This window comes from Epinephelus moara, chromosome 20 (assembly GCF_006386435.1).
Source record: "Epinephelus moara isolate mb chromosome 20, YSFRI_EMoa_1.0, whole genome shotgun sequence".
Taxonomy (NCBI): domain Eukaryota; kingdom Metazoa; phylum Chordata; class Actinopteri; order Perciformes; family Serranidae; genus Epinephelus; species Epinephelus moara.
In genome coordinates this window covers 13,640,666-13,663,183 of record NC_065525.1, presented here as the reverse complement: position 1 = coordinate 13,663,183, position 22,518 = coordinate 13,640,666, and the positions used below count along the sequence as shown (strand labels likewise).

The 22,518-nt window shown below is 41.3% G+C and overlaps 1 protein-coding gene across 1 annotated transcript in view; it reads right to left on the bottom strand.

Annotated features, from left to right (window-relative positions):
- The window catches only part of cdh13 (cadherin 13, H-cadherin (heart)), a 456,544-nt gene that overhangs the window by 150,470 nt on the left and 283,556 nt on the right, over positions 1 to 22,518 (bottom strand). Inside the window, exon 8 of the mRNA XM_050074237.1 lies at positions 15,798 to 15,976. Within this exon, the coding sequence (XP_049930194.1) occupies positions 15,798 to 15,976 (179 nt within the window). The remainder of the gene's footprint in view (positions 1 to 15,797; positions 15,977 to 22,518) is intronic.

The following is a 22,518-nucleotide window of genomic DNA, read 5'->3' as shown; positions in this document are numbered from 1 at the left end:
ACATGTTAATTAGTGACCTTCAGAGGTGTTGGTAGGTGGTTTTGTTATTTTAGGAAAGAGCAAGGCTAGCTAACCCTGTTTCCAGTCTGTTTAAAATTAAGCTAGCTGGCTACTGGCTGTAGCCTCATATTTATTGTACAGGTATAAAAGTATTGATTCTCTCATCTAACTCTTGGCAAGAAAGCTAATATGTGAATTTCCCAAATGGTGAACTTTTGCTTTCATCCTAATTCATTAGCTTGCCAAAATACAGAGGAACTAAGAAGACACTGTTTGATTATTTTTATATCCCAAGGTGTAAACATTTCCTTAACTTTACGTGAAGCAAGAAAATATTACAATTGGGTCAGTTCAGGCTTTCTCTCTCAGAATAGAGATGCCCAAAATAAAAACTACACCGATGTAGCTGACAGTCAATATTGATCTTTTGCTATCTATTCATGTTGCACACTGTTATTGTGGTCTTATTTCCGAGTCATCTGCAGCTTCCTGTGGGATTCTGCTAAAAGCATTGCAAGCAGACATCTAAGATAGAAAAATAAACCAATGATTTCTTTGTATTTATGTCCAGGGAGAATAGTGCAATAGAGAGAAAGAACAGTAGGAAGATGATACTAGTTTGAGTGCATTCAATCCAACTCTGACTCAGACTGGCTACAAATAGATTAAACTAGATTAAATGGAAAGTGGCAGGACAGAACGTTTAACTCCCTATTTGACAGGCAGTGGGCAGTGGACTTAACAAAATAAAAGCCAATTTACAGAATCCCGCTGCTGGGCTCCACAAGGAGAATTACTGTATGACCTCAGCACATATGCCGCAATTTGTGTCAATGCCAACTTCCTCTTCTCATTTTCTCTTTTACAGCAGAGCAAAAAATATCAACACAAATCCAAGCTGCAGTCAACTGATCTATGTCTCTACTGAAAGAAAGGGTGCAGATGGCTATGTGCGGGGATCTATACGCCGCGGCTGTTAAAGATGGCCACCTAAAGAGAGATAGGCCCCGATAGCATTGTGTCTGCTTTAGCAGAGGCAATGAACCAAGCTGAATTTCATCAGCAAAGAGAAAGTGGCATGGGAAAGGGAACAATAAAAAAAAGTACTGAGCACACAACAACAAACTTTTCCAATCAATGCACTTTCTCATGGAGACAGGGTGAAATTAATTCTCGCCTGAAGGGCTATTGTAGGGGGAGGTTCACTGGAGAGTAAGAGCTGTTGACAAATACTCTTTATCCTCAGGTCAATGAGGATGGGAAAAAATAGGGGATGAAAGAGAAGGAGTGAGGGCAGACAGCAGAGGGAAAGCTCGTGAAGAATGAGGCGGCAGGAAGAAGGGAGAGGACAGAGATAGAGTCAGAAGTGAGAGAAAGAGCGATCAAGAGGGAGGTAAGAGTGTTGACGCTCTCTCTAAGCCTAATGACAGTGTAGCGTCACCAGGACCTCCCTGACATTACTGGAGCCCTCACTTCCACTTAGCATAGACGTTTCCCTCCGAGCAGCGAGCAGTTGTCTCACCCTAATTATTCCGCCCTCCACCTGCACGCCTCACTCTGCTTGTCACTCTCCTTCATCTCTTTATTCTCGGGTCTCACCCTCCTGTCCTTTCCTCCCTCCTTCTCGCCGCTGCCCTTTCAATACTTCCTTAGGACACAGGAAAAGTCAGAACTCTCCATTCTTGTAGATTACTTCTGAATTTTAAAAAGGTCTTGTGTTTCTTCAGTATGCATAGTAATTTGACTGAGCTTATATTTAATATGTTGCCACTTTAGATTTGTTTGTTTTAGAGACCTTGTGTATTTTAAATCTCTCAAAGTGGCAGTCAAAGGCAAACATCATTTTTTAGATGATGATTGGGGCAGAATACATATAAAGAGTTATTATAATCGACCATTTAACCTTGTTATGTCTTTACAGTTTCTTTTCACTATATTACTTATTCATTCATTCATTTTCCATCACCACCCATCCTGTTGGGGGTCGCAGGGGGGCTGGAGCCGATGGGCGAGAGACGGGATACACCCTGGACAGGTCACCAGACTATCACAGGACTAACACATAGAGACAGACAACCATTCACGCTCACATTCACATCTATGGCCAATTTAGAGTCACCAATTAACCTAGCCTGCATGTCTTTGGACTGTGGGAGGAAGCCGGAGTACCCAAAGAAGACCCACACTGACCTAGGGAGAACATGCAAACATCCCGGTTTCAAACCAGAAACCCTCTTGCTGTGAGGCGACAATGCTAACCACTGCACCACCATGCTGCTACTCAGTTAACTGTCTTCTGTATTAGCATTACTCATACCACACTCTCTGTGCCTGTGTGAAGGGGTTGCAGCAGGAGAAGGTCTTTACTTTTACTGAGAATAATCAACATTCATCCAGCCCTCTCTGAAACCGAAAGAATAAGGTTGTGAACTCAAGCAAGAAACCTGGAAAATAGCATTGGGAAATATAGCGTAAGAAAATAAGGTAATGGAATGGAGTGGGAGTTTTAAGGGGTACCCTGGTAATTAAGTATTACACATCCATATGACCGATTTAGTTTTGAGAATAATTGTCAAAATTAAAGCAACAGAAGCCAATATACCCTGACATTTAGCCCCTCGGATGGGTCAAGCTCCCAAAACACTACATTTCCTACAATGCAACCAATCTTTTTGTCAGACCTTATCTGCGGAGTGTGCATTATAAATTCTGATTTCCTCAACACTGCTAGGAATCAGACTGGGGATAATTCTTTTTCTTACAGGCATTTCTCTGCATGACTGTGATCTGTCTGCAGTTTTGTCTATGTATTGTTCTCGTGATGCTAGTAGGCTCCAGCTTCGTCTGATATATTGTATTTTAACAATAGAGTGCCCTTGGAATGAGTCAGAAAACCCAGAAATTAGTTAGCATTTTAGCACTTCTCTTCTTGAGCAAGTAACAAAACATGTGACGTGTGACGTAACCAGTGACATGGGAGGGAAGCCGCGGCTGGTCAGTCCTTCGGTGATTCTCTCGTAAATCGGCCCGTTCCTCACCGTCATCTGACGGTTAATGGCCTCTTTGTTTGCGAGGACAAGGAGGGTGCGCAATTCGTTGTCTCCCCAGTTGCTCATCTTTACAGTGTCTGTCAGGTTTGTGTTTCCCTTTTGCTACTAGCTGCTCGCTAATTCCTGCTATCAGCTGTTTACTGTTTATCCACCGCCATTGGTTTGCACGTGCGGCGTCATCAACAGCTCCTCCCACAAGTCTTCAACAGCCCCTCCAGTTGCGGAAGGCCGCCTCGGTCTGTTTAAACTAAAAGTGTTTTGCCAATATGTCTACCCTACGAGGCGGAAAATTGGGCACCTCGGATCAACTCGCCAATCTGGCTCTGTTTGTCTAAATGCTCGCAGCTAGCCGGCAAAACGGCCCAACATTTGCGAAAAATCTGGCAGTGTAAAAGGGAGCCCCTCCGTGCGGAGCCCACATGCTCTCCTTGTGTCAGCGTGGGTTTTCTCCAGGTTCTCCAGCTTTCTCCCACAATCCAAAGACACGCACGTCAGGTTAGTTGGTGTCTCCAAATTGGCCATAGGTGTAGGCAGAGGTTGTCTGTCTCGGTGTGTCAGCCCTGTGATAGTCTGCCAGCCTGTCCAGGGTGTACCCTTCGTCTCGTCTGATGTCGGCTGGGAGTGGTTACCTCCAACACGATAAGCAGTTTCGGAAAATTCATGAATAAAATAAAATAAAATCTTCCCCATTCTCGTACTGTACCTTTGGATAAAAGTGTCTAAATCTGTAATTTAAATGCTTAGTCAACCCCTGCATCTTTAGATCTCTTTACTCCCAGTTTGTAATGCAGGGTTTCTGCCTTCAAGCCAAGCTGAGATAACCCTGATAACATCAGGAGGGTTATCTTTTGACTTTAGAAAGTTTCTAGCTGAGTCACAGAATATATTTATTATTAACCGAGATATTTATCATTGTTACATTGTTTTGTTTTGTTTTCAACAGACTTTATGCTACTCCTCATTATGAATAAACTGATATTACATGAAAATTGTCTGTCCCTTTAAGGAGATGGCATTACTATTTTGGTGTTTTCTGTAGCACAGCACCTAAAAATTTTACTTCATCGTTGCACACCTAATTGTTTAGTCACAGCTTGATGAAAGCCAAATCGCTTGACAGACAAAACTTCTACATCATCTGCCAGCTTCTTAAGTTTTAGACTTTGAACAGATTGTGTTGCTGCGGCGTCTCTACCCATGTGCCACACAGACATAAATAATGGATGTTTGAATGCACTCTGGGATGCCAAGCAGGTTACTGAATGTACACAGCAGAAATTCTTTGTTTTTTGGCAAACCACGAGGGAGGAGATGATTTAGCTGTTGTTTTATTTGCTCATAAGAAAAATACATTATTTTGCTTTTTTACGTTAAACACAAAAATGTATCGTACAGAAAAAGTACAAAGACAGATTCAGGTAAGTTGTGAGTGTTCAGAGCAAATATTCAGATTAAATAAGCATCATTGAGATGGACAGAGAATGAAAAAAAAATAAAATTGACTTACAGTATATTAGTATATCAAATCCAACAAGCATTTTTTCCTATTAATTACAGGCCTATCTAACTGGCAGCTATTCAATTTTGCATCAAGACTTTTTGTTAAGTCATAATGAGAATGTGAGAAGAATATTTTAAAATCGTAATCTTGTTATTTTAATACAGAATAATTTGTGTCTGACTGACTCCCACTTCTTTCTTTATTTTCCCTCCATTGTCAAATGTGTCCTGCCTTATATCTCTCTCCGCTGTTCCATTCTCTTAGTGTCTTAACGATCACATTTTTTTTTTCCACCTTGATTCTTTTTATTTCCATTTTTCCTCAATCGTCTCCTCCAGTAGAGCATCTCATCTGCTCTTCTGGTGAATATAATTCCCTACCTTGTTGTTCTCTCTGGTCCCAGGCTTCTACTGACTACTGTCGGTGAGACTCAATTAAAGCAAGGGGGGGAAAAATAAGATTAACAACACACACTTTTACCCACAATGCCCAGGGGGCTCAATTTATCTTGAGGAATGCGCGGCTTAAAAAAAAAACTGTGATTGACACCTCTAACCTTCATTGGGATGTAATCTTCATCTTTAGCACTCAGAGATCTAATTAATTAGGGGGAATCTCATTTCCTCGCTAATGCAACTGGACAGAGGCATGATAGAAGAGGGAGAGAAGGGAGGAGGAGGAGGAGGAGGAGGAAGGATTGAGATGGAGGGGGAAAGGAGGGGAACCGTATTTCATCAATGCCTGTGAACGGTGTCCACCTTGTTCATTTCAGGGAAGAACAAGAGAGTGTGAGGTGGTTGGGTTCACACCAACTACACTGTATTGATTACAGCTGCCAGAACTCTGGCTACTGGCCATCACATAAGGAGACACTGCAGTAACACTCTTTATAATGGGATCTCTTGGTAATGTACTCAAGTGTTTCACTTTCTTTCCTGGACTTCCTTTCCTGCGTTAAAGCCATCATCGACGGCATGTGCGAGGAAGAAGCATTATGTGAATGTCATTGGTTTTGTCTTCCTGCTGCACTACAAAGTGTGTAATTTTAACTCCTTTACAAGTCATTCACACTAATCACAAGTGACTGAAACAGACAAATAAATTATAAAAGTACGTCTGTACATGCATGTAGCTGTTGTACTGTAACAAATGTCACTGTCACAGCAGCCTCGAGTGTATGAACAACAATAAAAGACACATCAGTAAAAGTACTGTTCATGACAAAATATTCAGTATCTGGGTGCAGCACAGGCCCTGGATAAGAGCTTGTATTTGCATTGGTGGAAAGTAGCGACTTACATTTACACTGTTTCATGTACTTGAGTAAATTTTTAGATAAATTGTACTTGTAAGAGTAGCTGATTTGGAGAATACTTTTGCTCTTACTTAAGTACATTCGGATAAAATAAATGTGCAAACTGCATTCAAGCCTCTCCTTTAAGGAGTAAGTAGGTGACACAAAGTTTTTGTTTTAAATAGAAATAGTGCTTAACACCTGCTGAACATCTATTTAAACATTAGAAATTGATGTAATAAATTGTATCTAATGAAGATACTCATGCCCCAAGTAGTTATTTATGAAATACATTTTAACTCTTTCTCGAGTAGTTATTTTCATGGGTTCCTTCACCTCTACTTAAGTCAATATACTTAAAAAGTAACAATACTTTTACTTGGTTACCATTTTTGTTGACTCCACCAATACTGTGCATTTGATAAAAGTACTGGCCATAATGCGCTATTAATTTCATGAACATGAAAATTACGCAGACATGATGTGGAAACTCGAAACCCCCAGTGAACATATTTCCTTTTTTTTAGCCTTTAATGTATAGGACAGACAAGTGTGAAGGGGGGAGAGAGAAAGAGAGTGACATGCAGCAAAGGGCCACAGGCTGGAGTCAAACCTGGGCTGCTGCAGCAACAGCCTTGTACATGGGGCGCCTGCTCTATCCACTAAGCCACCGACGCCCCAGGAATTGTTCTTTTTTGTGGAAAAAATCAGACAAGCTATTATTAAAAAGCGAGTACCTCTACCGATCTTAAAACATGTCTGAAAGGGAACTTTATTAAACTTGTATAATGACAAGCCTTTAACAAATCCTACATATGTAAACATGCAATACAGTCTACATTCATCAGTCATCTTATCTTTGGATCATCTACAAGTGCTACTATTTCACATTAAATGTCTTCTAAAAGGAAAGTTTTTTAATTTATCTTTCACTCTTCTAGTGCCCATTTGAATTCATTTTAGCAAACAGTGCCTCGATATTTCAGATATTTAGGCCTCTGGAGACCAACATCACACACACACACGCCCACACAGGCAAACACATACGTCACACACTTGCTAAATTAAAACAGAAACAGAAAATCAATCTGAAAAGATCACTGCGTTATCATCAGCAAAACTATTAATATCAGGAGTGACAACCAGCTTCCGCCTCCCCTTCTCTACATGCACATGCGGCCCAAAGCATCATAAAACCTTCCAGCATCGGCCACTTCATACAGGACGCAACAGGATATAGAAAGAATATTCTGTATTGGCTATTTCTGAAGAGTAAAAAGACCTATGAATATATTTCACAGTACTTGTAGCCCACACTGCTTGTAGTTCATTTATACACACTGCCTGTAGTTCATTTATATACTGTAGGTCCTGATGCTCTCAGTTCTTGCAGATATACGCTTCTGTATCTTTAAATTACTTCTGCACAACTCTGAAGCTCGTGGCTACAGATATGGTTGAAAAAACATCTCTCTGGGCGGTGAATACAAAGTGCCTTGGTTTCTTTGTTGTTGCTATGAATAAAATCTGTTGTTGCTAAAAATTGTTCTCCATCCCACCACTGTCTCTGCACCCATGAACCTTCCTCAGTCTCACTTCTCCATTAAGCTGCCGACTGGAGGCTGCATCTCTTAGCAGGTATCGAACCGGCACTTCACTCTCTCTCTGATCGTCCGTCCGTCTTGTCGGCCGCCTCACAGGCTGTACTTCACTTCTTCATGCTGGGTTTCCGCACCTCTTTTCTCCCTATCCACTCTCTGAGTCTTCTGGGCCTTCTAACACTGTCCATACTTGTCTGCATCTCTCTCCACCCAGCTCATCTACTCTCACCTTTCCAATCTCCAGATCATAATAGGGGAATGAAAGGGAGTTTATAAACTGAAGTGCACATCAGATCTGCTGTAATGAAATCTTATCAATGTGTTCCCTGTGCTATATTATTTGCATATAAATGACATAATATAATAACTCTCTCCGGCCTCTACCTGGGAGGAGTAAATATTTCTCTGTCTGCTTTGTCTCGTTGCTGTGACACGAGGAAACGAGACACTAATTGAAGAGAGGAAAGCATCTTTATGTGACGACTGACATTCAATTATGTTTGGGGGATCAGATTAGGTGGTGCCCCCAGAAATGTTTGAAAACAACATTTTGCAGAGCGCCAACTCTGAAGGCAGCCGAGGATGTAATTTGAATGGCTGTTTGAGGCCCGTGCTGAATGGGGCTGCTCTGAATGGAATCACTATGCTATGACCTGCGAGTAATTGGATGTCCAGAGTGAAGTGTTGACAGAGAAGGGGAGGCAAGGCTGACAGAAACAAAAAAAAAAAAGAAGCGGTAGACAGTGAGGCAGGAAGACAAAGGGAGAAAATAACACAAAATGAAAATAAGTGAGAAAACAATGCGATGAACGCGCACAACGACAGGAAAACAACAGCAATAAAGGGGGGGAAGAATCACAACAATGAAAGCGGAGAAAATGGATGCGGCTTTCCGCAGAGTGGGACCTGCCAAAGCTTCGGTTGTCATTCATCACAGTGCGCAGGCATGTAGCCACTATGGCCACCGAGCCAAATAAGCCATTAGACAGGATAAGCTTTCTTATCAGCCAAACACTGTCAGGAAGCACACTGCCAAGGTCGCACCAAACAAACACCGGGTCACTTTACTTACAGCCACCATTACATACGATACTGCTGATCAGAGATAATTGTGTACGTTCATCCATCTACCTGTCACTCTGGATTTGTACTAGTGGCATAACAGAGCAGGTGATGTAAAGCAAACACATTTACAGTGCAGGCGACGGGAAAGCAAGTCCTTAATATACACAGCACACGACCAAGGATCATTTGCTGACAGATGATGCCTCAACAAGGGATACCAGCCATCCTGTCAACACAGATTATCTTCATCTATACAGTAAAACAGTCTGTGCGTTTCCAACCGACTCAGAGAAAAGAAAAGCGCCTTGCTTTCAGGTGCAAATCGTTTTCAAATAATGATTGTTAAGCACTACTATTCTATCTGAAAGTCACCTTCAGGTAAAAAAACAAAAAAAGGAAACATGTTGTCGTGTCGTATTGGCTGTTAAGATGTGCTTTCTGCCTGACAGGAAAAAAATGGATTTAACAAGCACTCACATCTTCACAGATGGAGGGAGGTTAAAAAAAAACACACACACACAGAAAAACACTCAAATTAAAAGAAACATGTGGTTTTACTTACTTGAATATAAACACACACACACACACACACACACACACACACACACACACACACACACACACACACACACACACACACAGACATCCATTTTATCTCCATGTAATTCACCTTTGTAGAACATGGAAGGGGATGGAGGGGTCGGCCGACTCCATCGATTGGCTATCCTTAGCAGTGACAGCTCCCAGATTGGCCAGAGAGCATTAGAGAGTCAGAAAGTCACACTGCCATTAGCAGTCTGTCCTCTCTGGTTACAGCCTGCCTGCAAACGGACACTCTATAGACTGAAATAGATCACAGTGATTGGTGTGTGTGTGTGTGTGTGTGTGTGTGTGTGTGTATGGTACCAACAGATGTGCATGTCTAGGAAATGTGATCACTCATTGTACAGTAGCTTCAAATATATTCTGCATGAACTTCCAGCCAATAACCTTCGCACTCCACTTTCGTTTTTCTCATATAGTTACTTATATGACATGGAGGGGTTTTTAAGCACCAAACACGTAATTTCCTGCACTCTAATGAATTTTTTTGTGCATTTCCTGCATCAATTTGTGGTGTAAATGTCTTTAATTTTGTCAAAGTTAAAGTCCTCTGCTACTCTCGTGAGGAAAAATGCACACGTTTTGTATGCACACAAAATACTGTGGAGGACATGTCCCCTGCATAACCCCTTAAAACTACACCTATGTCTCTACATCTTTCTGTATGTGTGCATGTATGTGTACTGGTAAATTGGTATCCATCTTGTCATCGGGAAAGTATAAATCAGAATATACAAACAAAAAAACCACAGAACATATTTTGTACTCGTGCTGATTTGCAGATTCATGTTTGTTACGAGTTTGTGTATGTAGCTTATCCTGAATGAATCCCGATAGTAGACGTGAGCAAATTCACAGGAGCATTGTTTTTTTTGTTTTTTTTAGACGAGAGGGAAATTTACTATGCTCCCTGCCTTGCAGCCTCCATTTTCCCTGCTCCCCTCACTTCTTTTCTGATTCACATCTGCGCTCCTCCACTTCACAAGCATCTGCAAAGGATGTACTGCAGTTGGGCCGTGACAATGCGAGGTGGTGCGTGAAAGCACAGTTGACTGAGGAAACTAGGGTTTGACTGATAAATCAGCCAGCAGAGATATTGGGATTACATTTTCTGTCTTACGCAGGATCATCAGGATGATATCTTCAGCCTCTATGATGGAAGCTCCTCCATGAATAACATCTGTTGTGATATTGTGTTTTCTCTGAGAGGATTATTTATGAATTTAAAGGGCTAGCGTGCAAGATTTATAGGGATATATTGGCAGAAATTACAAACAATACAATACGTTTTCTGTGACTGTCACAGCCACACATAATGTTTTCCCAGTCCGCCCTCTTAAACTCATTAGTTTCTTGTCTACACAGGTTACTTTCATTTTTGGTCAACCAAACCTAAACAATTCGCATCACACAGTTGGTTTGATTTAGAATCTGTTAATTTGCTCTAAACCTTACATTGTGTAATTTAAATATACATATTCTAGCATTGTAGGGTTATACACTCAAAATGTTTGCTATTAATCGTCTGTTTCTTTGTCTTTGAGTTACCGTGGTGTTTGGGGAGGACCCTTCCTGGCTGAGGGCAGTATACTCATTGGACCAAACCATGTGCTGCCATGTCATGGGGGGGATTTGGTTTTAGTTAGTTGTGCTTTGTTTTTAGTTGTTGTTGCCGTCAATTTCGGTTACCCCTTGTGCATTATTTGGTTTGTCCAAGCCACTGTATATATGTTCCCTCGTGTGTCATTTTGAGAGGTCAGTTTGCTCTGTGAACACCTTGTTTAGTTATTGTATTGAGTATAGTTATGTTACGTTGACCTCTTTTGTAGGCCTAGTTGTTCATTTCTTGGTTTGTCATTTTTCATGCATTTCTGGGTAAATAAAAACCCATGATTTTGTCAAAAACTTGTGTCCTTGTTGTCTCACTGCTTGGTCCCTAACAAGTGTACAATCACCTGAAAATAGGAACCATTGTGTTTTTGGTACCTTAGAATGCGATGTTTATATCTACATTGGGGGCAGATTCTCTTCTATGTTTCTACAGTAGCCCAGAACGGACAAATCAAACACTGGCTCTCAATAGGGCTTTTTGCTTTTTCGTTTTGTCCACTGTAGATAGACGCCCCTCCAAAACATCAGCGTTGGAAAAACACAGATTGTTTTTTTTGTTTTTTTAACTGGTTTAATTTGTGTTTTTACCAGTTTAAATCACCAGGTCTGTTTGGTAAACAACTTCTGACATGCCAGACAGCGCAGGAAAAACACTACATTGTAAGATGAAACTGTTTTATTCAGTGTTTTACCGGTTTTAATGACCTGGTCCATTTGTTTTGGAGAGGAAAAGACCTCTGCAGATAATTTGGCTCCTGGTAAAAACCTCCTTGACGAATTTTTACCATGAGAAGTTTCAGCTGGTTGCAATCTACAATCCTCACCACTAGATGCCACTGAATCCCCCTAAGTCTTTCACATTGTTCCTTAAAGCTTGGACAAGTTATTCGCACCATCAGATTCACACACTTAATCACACGCTAGAACAAAAACCTTAATTCCTTTCCATCTTCCAGAGAGATAACATAACACCTCGCACGCTGCCTCTGTCAAGCTGCCATATGCCTGCCTTCACATAGGCCACAGAGGGTGGAACAGGCTTATTAATACTGGTGAGAGATTTGAACCCTTTTCTTTCTCATTACCAGTCAAATTTATTCCCTGTTAGACCTAATCAGAAATATGTTATTAAGTTAAGGACTAAGAGCCCTCTGCTTCTTACAGTATATTGACTTTTCTGATCCAATTTAACATTTTTCTACATGTGCAAGAAAAAAAGTTGAATAATTTAAAGATCCAGTGAGTGCAGTAGGGGGAAGTGTCTCTGAGTGGAGGCTGACATTGCACAGCCTCAGCTCCTAAGTAGGCATTTTCAGATGTTCTGAGAAACAGGTGAAGACGGACATTTTTGTAAGGCAGACTGATTTTGCTCTAACAGCGTTCAGATGATTAATGGAGATTTCCATGTGTATCCAGTGGAAGATATGAACTTCATCTTTTCATACTTATGAATGTGGCCTCATCCCCCCAGCAATATTAGCTGTCAAAAATTACAGCCTGCCATTGATCCAGCAGCCTCGTGTGTCAGAATAATATAAGACAGTGAGGGGGAGACGTGTCTAAAGTGAAGTGAAGAGAAAAACACAGAGCGCTGGAATAAATGTACATACCAAGACAGGATTTTTAGCCAAAGAGAAAGCACTACAGGGAACATCCAACTGATTTCAACGTGACAAAATTGATTTTCCAATTTTCTACGGATTGCTTTCTGCTTCGCCGAGGTAGGTGAGGTGTCTATCCAAATACTCTTAGAGCTCCACCTGAATTATGTCTGTGGAATTTGGACAACAGAGGGATGAAGTTTGGCCATCTCTGGCTTCGTCTTTCCTCCTCTCCCTCTGCTTCCTCTTTGTTTTGGTGTGTAAACCTTTCTCTCTCTGCCACACATATACTGCACACATATGCTGGACATGCTGTCTCCAAAAGCTATATTCTGCATGGCAGATGGAATCGATGGGTGTCATGTCGGAGCCATATTTATGAGAATGTGCTGAAGTGGCTGGGTTTAAATCTCTCCAGACCTAGAGGAGGACAGTTTAAAACTTGTGCCTTCTGCACTTCCATCTGGCTCTGCCGACTGACTGTGTTTCTGAAGAAGTCTCACTTTTTTCCCTGTTTTTTTTTTTTTTAACAGAGATTCTGCACTGCGGCTGGACTATTGCTTAAATCCCTGAGGATGTTTTTTTTTAAAAAAAAAATCCAGCACACTAATAAATTATGGCTGTGTCGGGGATGTGGGAAAGATACTTGTAGATACAACACAAAGACAATCATACATGGTGCTTCGGGCTTATACAGCTTTTAGGTGGCCACATCTGCAGTCATATCGCTATCATGGATTAGTCATATCTGTTTGGCTGCTTAGTAGAAAAAAATTACCATATTGGATTTCATTCTTTTGCTTTAAAATATAAGAGAGACTGCATGGACTGTGACAAGGGCTGTCGCAATAACGGCAATATTGCAATACTGCACTATCAACCGCAGGGTATGGCAAGCAAACACCATAACTGCTATGTTCATGTTTTTTCTTTTGTTTCTGTCATGAAAGTGCCGTTTTCTGTTCAACGAGAGTTGATAAATATTCAACTTTGGGTAAAACGCTGCGGCTGCCTGTCACTGTCACTTTTTATCCAGCCATCCAGTCACAGTGGAGGGGGTGTTGGACGAATACCACGAAGACCAAAAATCACGCAGCTGAACAACAGCAATAATGGAAGAGGAATTCATGCTGAACCCAAACAAACTGACAGGTCCTTCCTCTCTCCCTATGTGCTCCAGCCTTCCCTTCATCCAGAGCAAGTACTCTACTTACCGACATATTGTGTATCATAGCAACCACAGCCTTTTAGATGAACAAACACTGCACCCTTATAGCACCTGGCTGCCCTTCTGTGTCCTGCATTTAACAGTGGATCATTTGTTTGAAAACTGTGTGATCTTTGTCTTTTAAAAGGCAACAATATACCTAATGATAGCCTGACAAAAAGCTTGTTTTCATAGCTTTAAAATGAGGATAAATTAAATAGTTTGTAAAAACATCAACAAAAAAGGTGCTAATACTGCACATTGTGCTGTTGAGCCCTTAATCACTGCAGGGGAAAATCCTTCACCCCTTCACCGTGACAGCTGTAAAACCACTTCATTGTATGTAATCTGTCAGAGAGGCAATTCATTGACCCATTACTACAGTATTTCTATAGAAATATTATGAAACACTACGGTGTTCTGTTCATTTCTTCATTTGAAGTAAGGGGTATGGAGGGCTCATACCGATCCTTCAAAAGGGACATTCTGACGGACAGATTCATGTGTATTAAGTTGCTGTAGATTACAAATGAGTTGGCACAGCAGGGGGAAAAAGAAGGAGAGAACAGTAATGTTAGGAAGGCCTCCGTCACAGCAGAGATAGTTAATGAAAAAAGAGAAAATACACTAGAAAATCCACAGCTATCACATTTTTTCTAATGCTTATAATGCCTTTTGAGTGGGAAGATACTGCATTAAAAAAGTACTTCAATGATTTAGCGTTGCACTCCTGTAACACTGTCAGACTCATGATGGACAGCTTAAAACAAAAGAAGTCAAAATCTATGATTTTATACTAACTCCACACACCAGATTTGTTCATTTTCAGACTCGTAGTCTTCAGCCCCAACCCACACTGCCTCAAGTGTTAACACTTTGGGCACGTCATCAGACTTCATGCAGCTCCCTTTACACAACTTTTAGTACCAAACAAAAGCTGCAGACAGATGTGTAAGACCAGGGGAGAATGCCTTGCTCTAATGCAAGTCTCAACAAACTTTAAAAAAGGCTCCAACAGGTTAAACAGATAATAACAAAAAACTTTCCATCTCTGTGCAGCAAAACAGATTGAAATCTGACAGAAACAGATGTGTAATCAGCTCTGTCCAGACAGCTTCCGATGAAAATTAACTGCAAGTAATGTGTCCGGACAAACCCAGTGTGGCCACCTGAGGTGCTCATTAAATCAACGGTGTAAGTGAAATGATCAAACTTGACTCAGATGTGATTCCCCTGACATACAGAGACAACTGACTTGTGTCTCCTGTCTTGGTGACTTTGAAGGACTTCCTCATAACTTCAAAAGTTTATCACCTGAAGAATAAAGTGATAGGAAGAATCTGCCTTGTTTTCGGAGATTTATTGAGGCCACAAACAGGCTGATAATTTGGGGTTTTCAAAGGCATTCAACTGCATATTCGAACACAGGCCCGTTAGTGGTTGTAATAAATCTCGGCTGCAGACGGGTGGAGGAGAACGGCTATTGTTTTTTCCTCTTCGTGGATCTTTTGAAATATCCTAAAAAAATACGCTTCAAAAGTCTCACAGAGAGGAAACCACAACATGCATCTCTTGAATCATTCAATCACTCAATCACCTCACAAAACCAGCATCAACAGTGCTCACTGCATTGATTACATCTCATTTCACCGTACTTTTAATCAATTACGCCTCTATTAAACAGTTTACTGTAGCTCAGAGAGCGGCTCATCAGGGCGGTTAGCCGCCATGGTTCCAGCAGTTCCGGATGGGAGGTTTTCAGCCGGGCTTGTTGGACACCACCAGAGCCGGCGGATGAGTGTGTATCACCTCAATTAAACTATGCGCTAAGTGTCTGACAACAGCTAATATTCCTCTTCCACCAGCGAACCCAATCGATGTTCTGGCATTCGTCACCCTGCTGAAAAAGCAATCATCCCGTTGTCTCGCTCCGCTTAGAGAGGGAAATGGAGAGACACTCATCTGGCTTCCGCGCCTGCCCACTGGAATGCACCAGCTCTTACTCTCACAAAGGCACACACACATATAGGTAGCATACAAGGCACACACATACTGTATATACACACTTTCTGACATGTTGAGAAAGAGTAGACGAACCAAAAGCTGCAGCTCAGACATGGCAGCGACAAGTGTGAGACTTGTGACAAGAACCTGTCCAGCATAAGTCACACTCTGTTTCAATTGGAAAAGGACCACCACACAGTGTGGCGCGATACACTACACTCACACACACACATATGCACACGTTTGCCAAGTGAACTCACCTCTCTGTCAAGCAACTTGTCGGAGATGACAGTGACGATGTCTCCTCTTTCTGCATCGATGTAGAACATGTTGGGGAAAGGCTTGTCTGGCGACTGCCTGACGATGTTGTAACGCAACGCTGCGTTATCTGTGGCGGGGTCATCTGCGTCGAATGCCGTCATTGTCATCACTGTGGTTCCTGGAAGAGACAGTGACACAGGGTTGAGTCTAAACTTAAACACAGCTGAGAGGTAAAATAACTAAATGCTAATTGCTGGTTTCATAAATAAAATGTTTTTACAGGAATAAAACATAATTTTAGAAGATACAGATGGAGCTGCTTTTTACTCGTGACATTGGAAGGCATTTTTCACTGTGTTTCCAAAACACGCAGGAAAAAAGCTTCTCAGATGAGAAACAAACATATGGGCCAGGTAAACATACCAGACTCCTTGAAGAAAACATGCAAATTATGACATTTTATTTACCAAAAGCTTTACAACTTAAAGGCTTCAGATGCATGTTTTAAACTAGCAAAAACACCCCAATAATTACTGGAACACATGTTCATGCCGACACAGTCTAGCCAAGCCGGTCAAAGTGAGACTAGATTGTTGTCTATATGATATTTCTTATGTGTCACAATACCTATTGTGTATGGAGATCTAAAATGAAAGCAATCATGGCAGCAGATGAGAGATGAGAGAAGCGCAATCTCAAACTGCTGATAGGCGCTTAAAAAGTTAGCCTTTCGTATTAATGTGTTTTTTCTCCCTTGTGTCAGCTCTAATAGCGTGATGCATTTTATTTAGTAATGGGAACAAAAATGGAAATCCTGCCCGCTGCAGCTGAGCTGAATAAGGAGGCAATCCTTGACACACCCTCAACCCTCAATCTCTCTCTGCTGTCAGTGATGAGATACACGGCGGGACACACACTCAATCTGTGCACACCTAAATATACAGACGCAAATGCATGGATATGTGCTACCATACAGGCAGGCACACACAGACACAGACACAGACACAGACACACACACACACACACACACACACACACACACACACACACACAGATATAAGCCATGTTAGGTCGTGTCACTTCTGAGTAGTGTTTTCCATTTCTCCAGTGCGGGCAGAAGTGTCTATAAACTGCATCTCTATCCAGTGCTTCATGTTCTTGCTGTCATCAGTGTGCAGTCAGACACCTCTGGTGAAAATATCACCAGCTGAATACCTCTTCAATTTGTTTAAGCTCTAAGTTTGACTCGTTCTTAGAGCGATACGTGACTGCGTTCTGATGAGAGGGACACAGATGGATACTTCTGATAAGCCGGGAAGTGTGGCACACTCTAAAATGTAGGACTGATGATTTTCTGTGTGTGCGTGTGTGTAAGACAGAGATTTGATGTAATTTATTCAAATGATGGGGTGTAGTTTATTTCACTATAAACTGTAAAAAACTATAATCTGAAGATTTGCAATAATGCAATGTAATTCTAAAATGACTCAGCTAATCAATGTGGATGATTCTGCTTCTGCTTTCAGTTTTTTTAATCAATATGTGAGCTGGCATTTATGTCATGAAAGTCCTGCCTGGGTTACCTTACACGCAGCTGATTCTTTTCTATTGTGAAATGATTAAGACCGCTGAAGTTTTATGTGTCTTCTGGTGAGAAGCCCCTTGTGATTTCGTCTTTGACCCACATACTTAACAAAACATTCTCCTCAGCACCAAATAGCGGCACTGCGTAGCATGGCTCATAAACATCGATCTCTTTTCATGCTTCTCCTTAATACCCGACAGTACTTTGCCACAGTGCATTAGCCAAACTATTCAAATAAGACACAAAAGGGCTTCTGGAAAATATGCAAAGTCTACATTAAATAATGGCGGCTTAGTACCAAACGTTTTTAGTCCAGTCGAAGGTAATGAGGGGCAGAGAGGTGTGGGTTTTATCCCCTTGGCATTTGCACTTCAAGGTGAACCATTAATGGTTAAGTAAACCAGTAATCCTTCCTCTGCAGAATAATTACACAGTCCCATCTCCTTCATTACCTATACTCTGTTCCACTTCACACCTCCAAAGCCACCCTGTTAGAGATGACTCGGTGAGCCTGCGCACAAACACACATGATCGCGCACACACTTTTGCACACAGACACACCGACCGGCAGCAAATTAGTGTTAAAAACGATGACTAAATTGGTTATCTTGAACAGATCTCAGTGAATTATGTTCTCATTCCGCCGGCTAACCGAGGTCTCTAGAACGCATCGCAATCATATTACATGTTTTATGGGATATCAGAGTCAAGCTGAACCTCTCAATCCTCACTGTCTTCATCAGATACCGTAATTCCACTCACAAATGAGCATCATGTAACCAATAAGCAGAGGGTCAGTCCTGAATACAACACAGCATCAGCATCAATCAGCTTACATGATAAACATCTAGCATTCTGTAATGGGACAATGGGGCTGCATATAACTCCAACACTGATGTCTGTTGTGTTTAATCATAACATGATATTGTGCTGGCGGCCTCGGCGAGGACTCATTGCCTTCTCGTATCGGCTCCATCCTCTGGCAGGACCCAAGGCTCAATCAATCTTAACTGCATTGGATGGTTATACGGTGGGGTGGATGTGAATGCGCAGGACTGCCATTACGTTGCTATCACTTGGACCCATCTGCTGTGCTGCTGGGTGACACCAGCTCTGACTGGATAAGGAGAAAAGTGATACAATAAAGATGGAGACAGCAGAGAGAGTCTGCAAACACTCTGTCTATCCAGTTACTGTATAATCAGTTGAACATGTGTGGTGCTCAGTCAAAAAGAAAGCGAGGGGGGGCTGTGAGTTAAAACATTTCTGAATTACACATGAAAAGATATGACACAGAAAAAGAGAGCACACACACACACATGCTGTAGATTGATTTCGTCACACAGGCTGGTGGTGCACGGTGCTGTTGCCTACAGCTAACTCCTATATCTTTCTCAAACACCAAGGGAAATCAGTGGGGGCCGGCAGATCTGTGGGTGCCACCAGGGAACTGACACAGTGTGAAAAGCCAAGATGAAGCAAGAGAACATAGACAAGATAAAAAAAAAAAGGGTAAATGTGATGCTAGGATGTGTTTGAGTCGACTGTGTGTGCACACACACACACACACACACACACACACACACTGTCTATGTGTCAAAGTACATCTGCGTGAGTGTGAGTGATTGGAATTTCTTTTTAAATTATTCAACATGTATGATAGATATTCCAAAACCTGAAATGGGATTTATATTAATCAGACTCAAGTGACTGACAAAGAATGAGAGCTGACCTGTTCTATTCTCAGGTGTGAATGAGATCAAAGGGAGTTCAGAGATGAATCCTCTCATCCAATACCAACACTGCTGAGATCGTATATGATGATGAATAACAAGCACAGATTCTTAAGAAGCAGAATGCAGTGAGGAGGTAGTGCCAGAGATAAATGTAAATGGACATGTGAGAAGGGAAAGGGAGGCATGAGGAGAGAAACAGAAAGTTGAAAAACAAAAGAAAAGTGAAAATGATCTCTGACACTTTTGGGCCTTTAACAGTTACATTACAGCTGTCCATATTTACCATGTAGTCACATCCATCCATTTTTGTAACTGCTTATCCTCTTGAGGGTCGCGTTGGGGCTGGAGCCTATCCCAACTGACATTGGGCATGAGGTAGGGTACACCCTGGACAGGTCGCCAGACTATCACAGGGCTGGAACAACCATTCATGCTCATATTCACACCTACAGACAATTTAGAGTCACCAAATAACCTATCCCCAACTTGCATGTCTTTGGACTGTGGGAGGAAGCGGGAGTACTCAGAGAAAACCCACGCTGACACGTGGAGAACATGCAAACTCGTGTGCTGCCCTATATAGTGACACTGAGGGTAAATTTCTACCAAAAATATGACTAAACACGCGTCTTTGGGATAAAACAATTTGTTATTTGCGGTATTTACCTTCGCAGGACAAAATATGAGAGTGATATTTTTACAAATAGCATCTCAATTGACCACTGAGGCACAGGTTAACTGTCTGAAATCTAACTGGACTGGTCCGTCTTCAGTAAAGCACTTCAGTGACAGCAGTGAGGACCACTGCAGTACAATAACGGCCCTGAAAACCTGTCTTCCCAAATTTATTGTTATTAGTGACAAGTGATGAGTTCCCACATGAGCACAATATTTTCAGCCCAAGTCTAAACAATTTTGCTTACTTCTATTGATAGATGTCTAAAATTGCATTTTTGTCCTTGCTTTTCTCACTGGATGATGATTGGTGACGTCATATTTCTGTGCACCAATCAGAGTTCAGTAACATTTTAATCAAAATCTGACAGTTGTGTGGATGTTTGCTTGTCAAACTGTGATCGAGCCACACCATGTTACAGTCTTGCTAGCTTCTGGGGGCAAAAGTGTAGCCAGTGGATATCTGGGCCAAGACCTCCTCTTCTGTGTGCTGGTCATTTCGGCTAATCTCTATAAACAGCTATCGGCACATAAATGCAGATCAATTTCAAACAAAGCTAAACTGTCAGACGATAGCTGAGGGGCTCCAATGTTGCATTTTGGCCAATGTGTTTTGCCTTCCCACCATGTTCTCTACAAGGACTGTTTACCTGCCCCAATCAAAAATCTTCCAGTTGCCTACAGATTCTGCATGCATAATGCGTAGAGATTAGTCCTGTTGAAACAGATTAGCCACATTTTTAACTGTGAAACTCATTAACTATGTTTTTTCCTCTACTTTAACTTTTATACTTGCTTATTTTGTATTGAATACTTGAAGGTCAAGTGTGAAGAATTTAGTTGTATCCAGTGGTGAGGTTGCAGAATCGAAATCTCTCCCATATGCAGAGCTTGTAGGAGCACTACAGTGGCCTACGCAAAAACAAGAATGGCCCTATCTAGAGCCAGTGTTTGGTTTGTCCGTTCTGGGCTACTGTAGAAATAACATAGTGGACTCTATGAAAGAGGACACACGCTGTATGTAGACATAAACAACTATAGGAAGGCGAAAACACAAACATTCCTACTGTTGGGTTATTATAAAGGTATGAAAACATTCATTCATTCATGCATTCATTAATGTTTTAAGTGCATCCAACAATGCGAATACTTTATTTTCCATATGATTCAACCTTACTTCTCACAACGTATACAGCCTGATGCAGTGGTTCCTTACATGGGAGAGACGACCCCCAGAGGGTCACATGATAAATCTAAGGGGTTGCGAGATGATTGACAAGATAGGAAATAGGAAATCAAAGCATATCTCTGCTACAGCAATGTTATGTTTTCTTACTGTTCCCTTAGTATTTGATTTTTTTGTGAAGTATTAGATGTTTTACCTCTTTGAGTCTCTTAAACTATTAAAATGAAGCAGTGAACCTTTTTAGTATTCAAGAAGACAGTTACAGAGGCAGAATGTGCTTGTGTAATTTTCATTCTTTGTTTGGCTATTTATTCTCACTCACATCTAAAAATGAGCCTCTTACTCTGCGGTAAATACATGCAGTGATGTCTACTAAGTGGTTGGGTGCATACTGGTGAAGCAGCTTTCAGCAGCCGGGCTATCTATTGGAGTGAATACTGCATTGTACTGTACCTGTCTACGCTTCTTGCCTGCCTATTGTTATCATTACACCACTCTGCAGTGTTTGGAAGCCCACCTGTCTGTTTGCGTCTGTGTCTTTTGTTAAACTTGTCATTTCAAAGAGATGATTCTAAAGCTGCGATTTTCCTCAGATCAAATCATTTCATGCTCGCACTTCACGTCTTACTCTTACCTTGTAGCCTGTTCCTTATCTGTCTGAACACATATTTGTAAAAATTTCTCCAGCTCATTAAGTTGATGTGATGTCATCATCTCTTAAGGCACTGTCAGCATATATATAGCTATTTGCCGGCTTATTCATTCCATTGGACTGGACCTCTTTTCTTGTTTACCTGCCTGGTTGCCTATCTGTCTGAAACACTGCCATCTGTACTATCCTTCAAGACTGTACCAAAAGCATCTCCAGAGGGTTTCCCATCTAGGCTGCACACTTAGTAAACACTGTGACTCACTCTCAAGTGCCAAAAGCAAGATTTGGCAATATGAAAAAGGAACAGAAAAAGAAAAAAAAAGACAAATGAACACTTTGTTTAGCTGCAGTACGAACAAAAATAAACCACCTGTCTGACTAAATTTCCTCAACTTTTGAGGAGAGATTTCCTTTGGGAATAATGTTTTATTGATCACGTATACTAACTGCACAAACAACAATTAGGCATGTTTCCCCGAAAGAAAACCAAGCCAGTTTTACAGGGACATTAAATGACTTTATAATATAATTGAAGTAAGTGCAAAAGTGCTTGTTCATCATATAACCAGGAAAATATACAAATTAACAGTTGCTATGATTACTTTGACTGTTTGACTTAATTTCAGTGGAAAATTATTAAATATATTGGCTCAGAAATCAGTACATGTGGTTTTCTCTGAAGACCACTTAAGTAATGACAAAGATTATGCTGAAGGAAATAATTAATCTACAAGATGACCAATATATGTCAAGAAATCCAATCTAATGTGGGATTTATACTTCTGTGACGAACTGATGCTGTACCTATGGCATAGGCTCTGCGTCGACGTAGAGCCTATGCTGTAACCTGTGCGGTAGCCTTATGTGCACCTTCCCAGAAATGTAA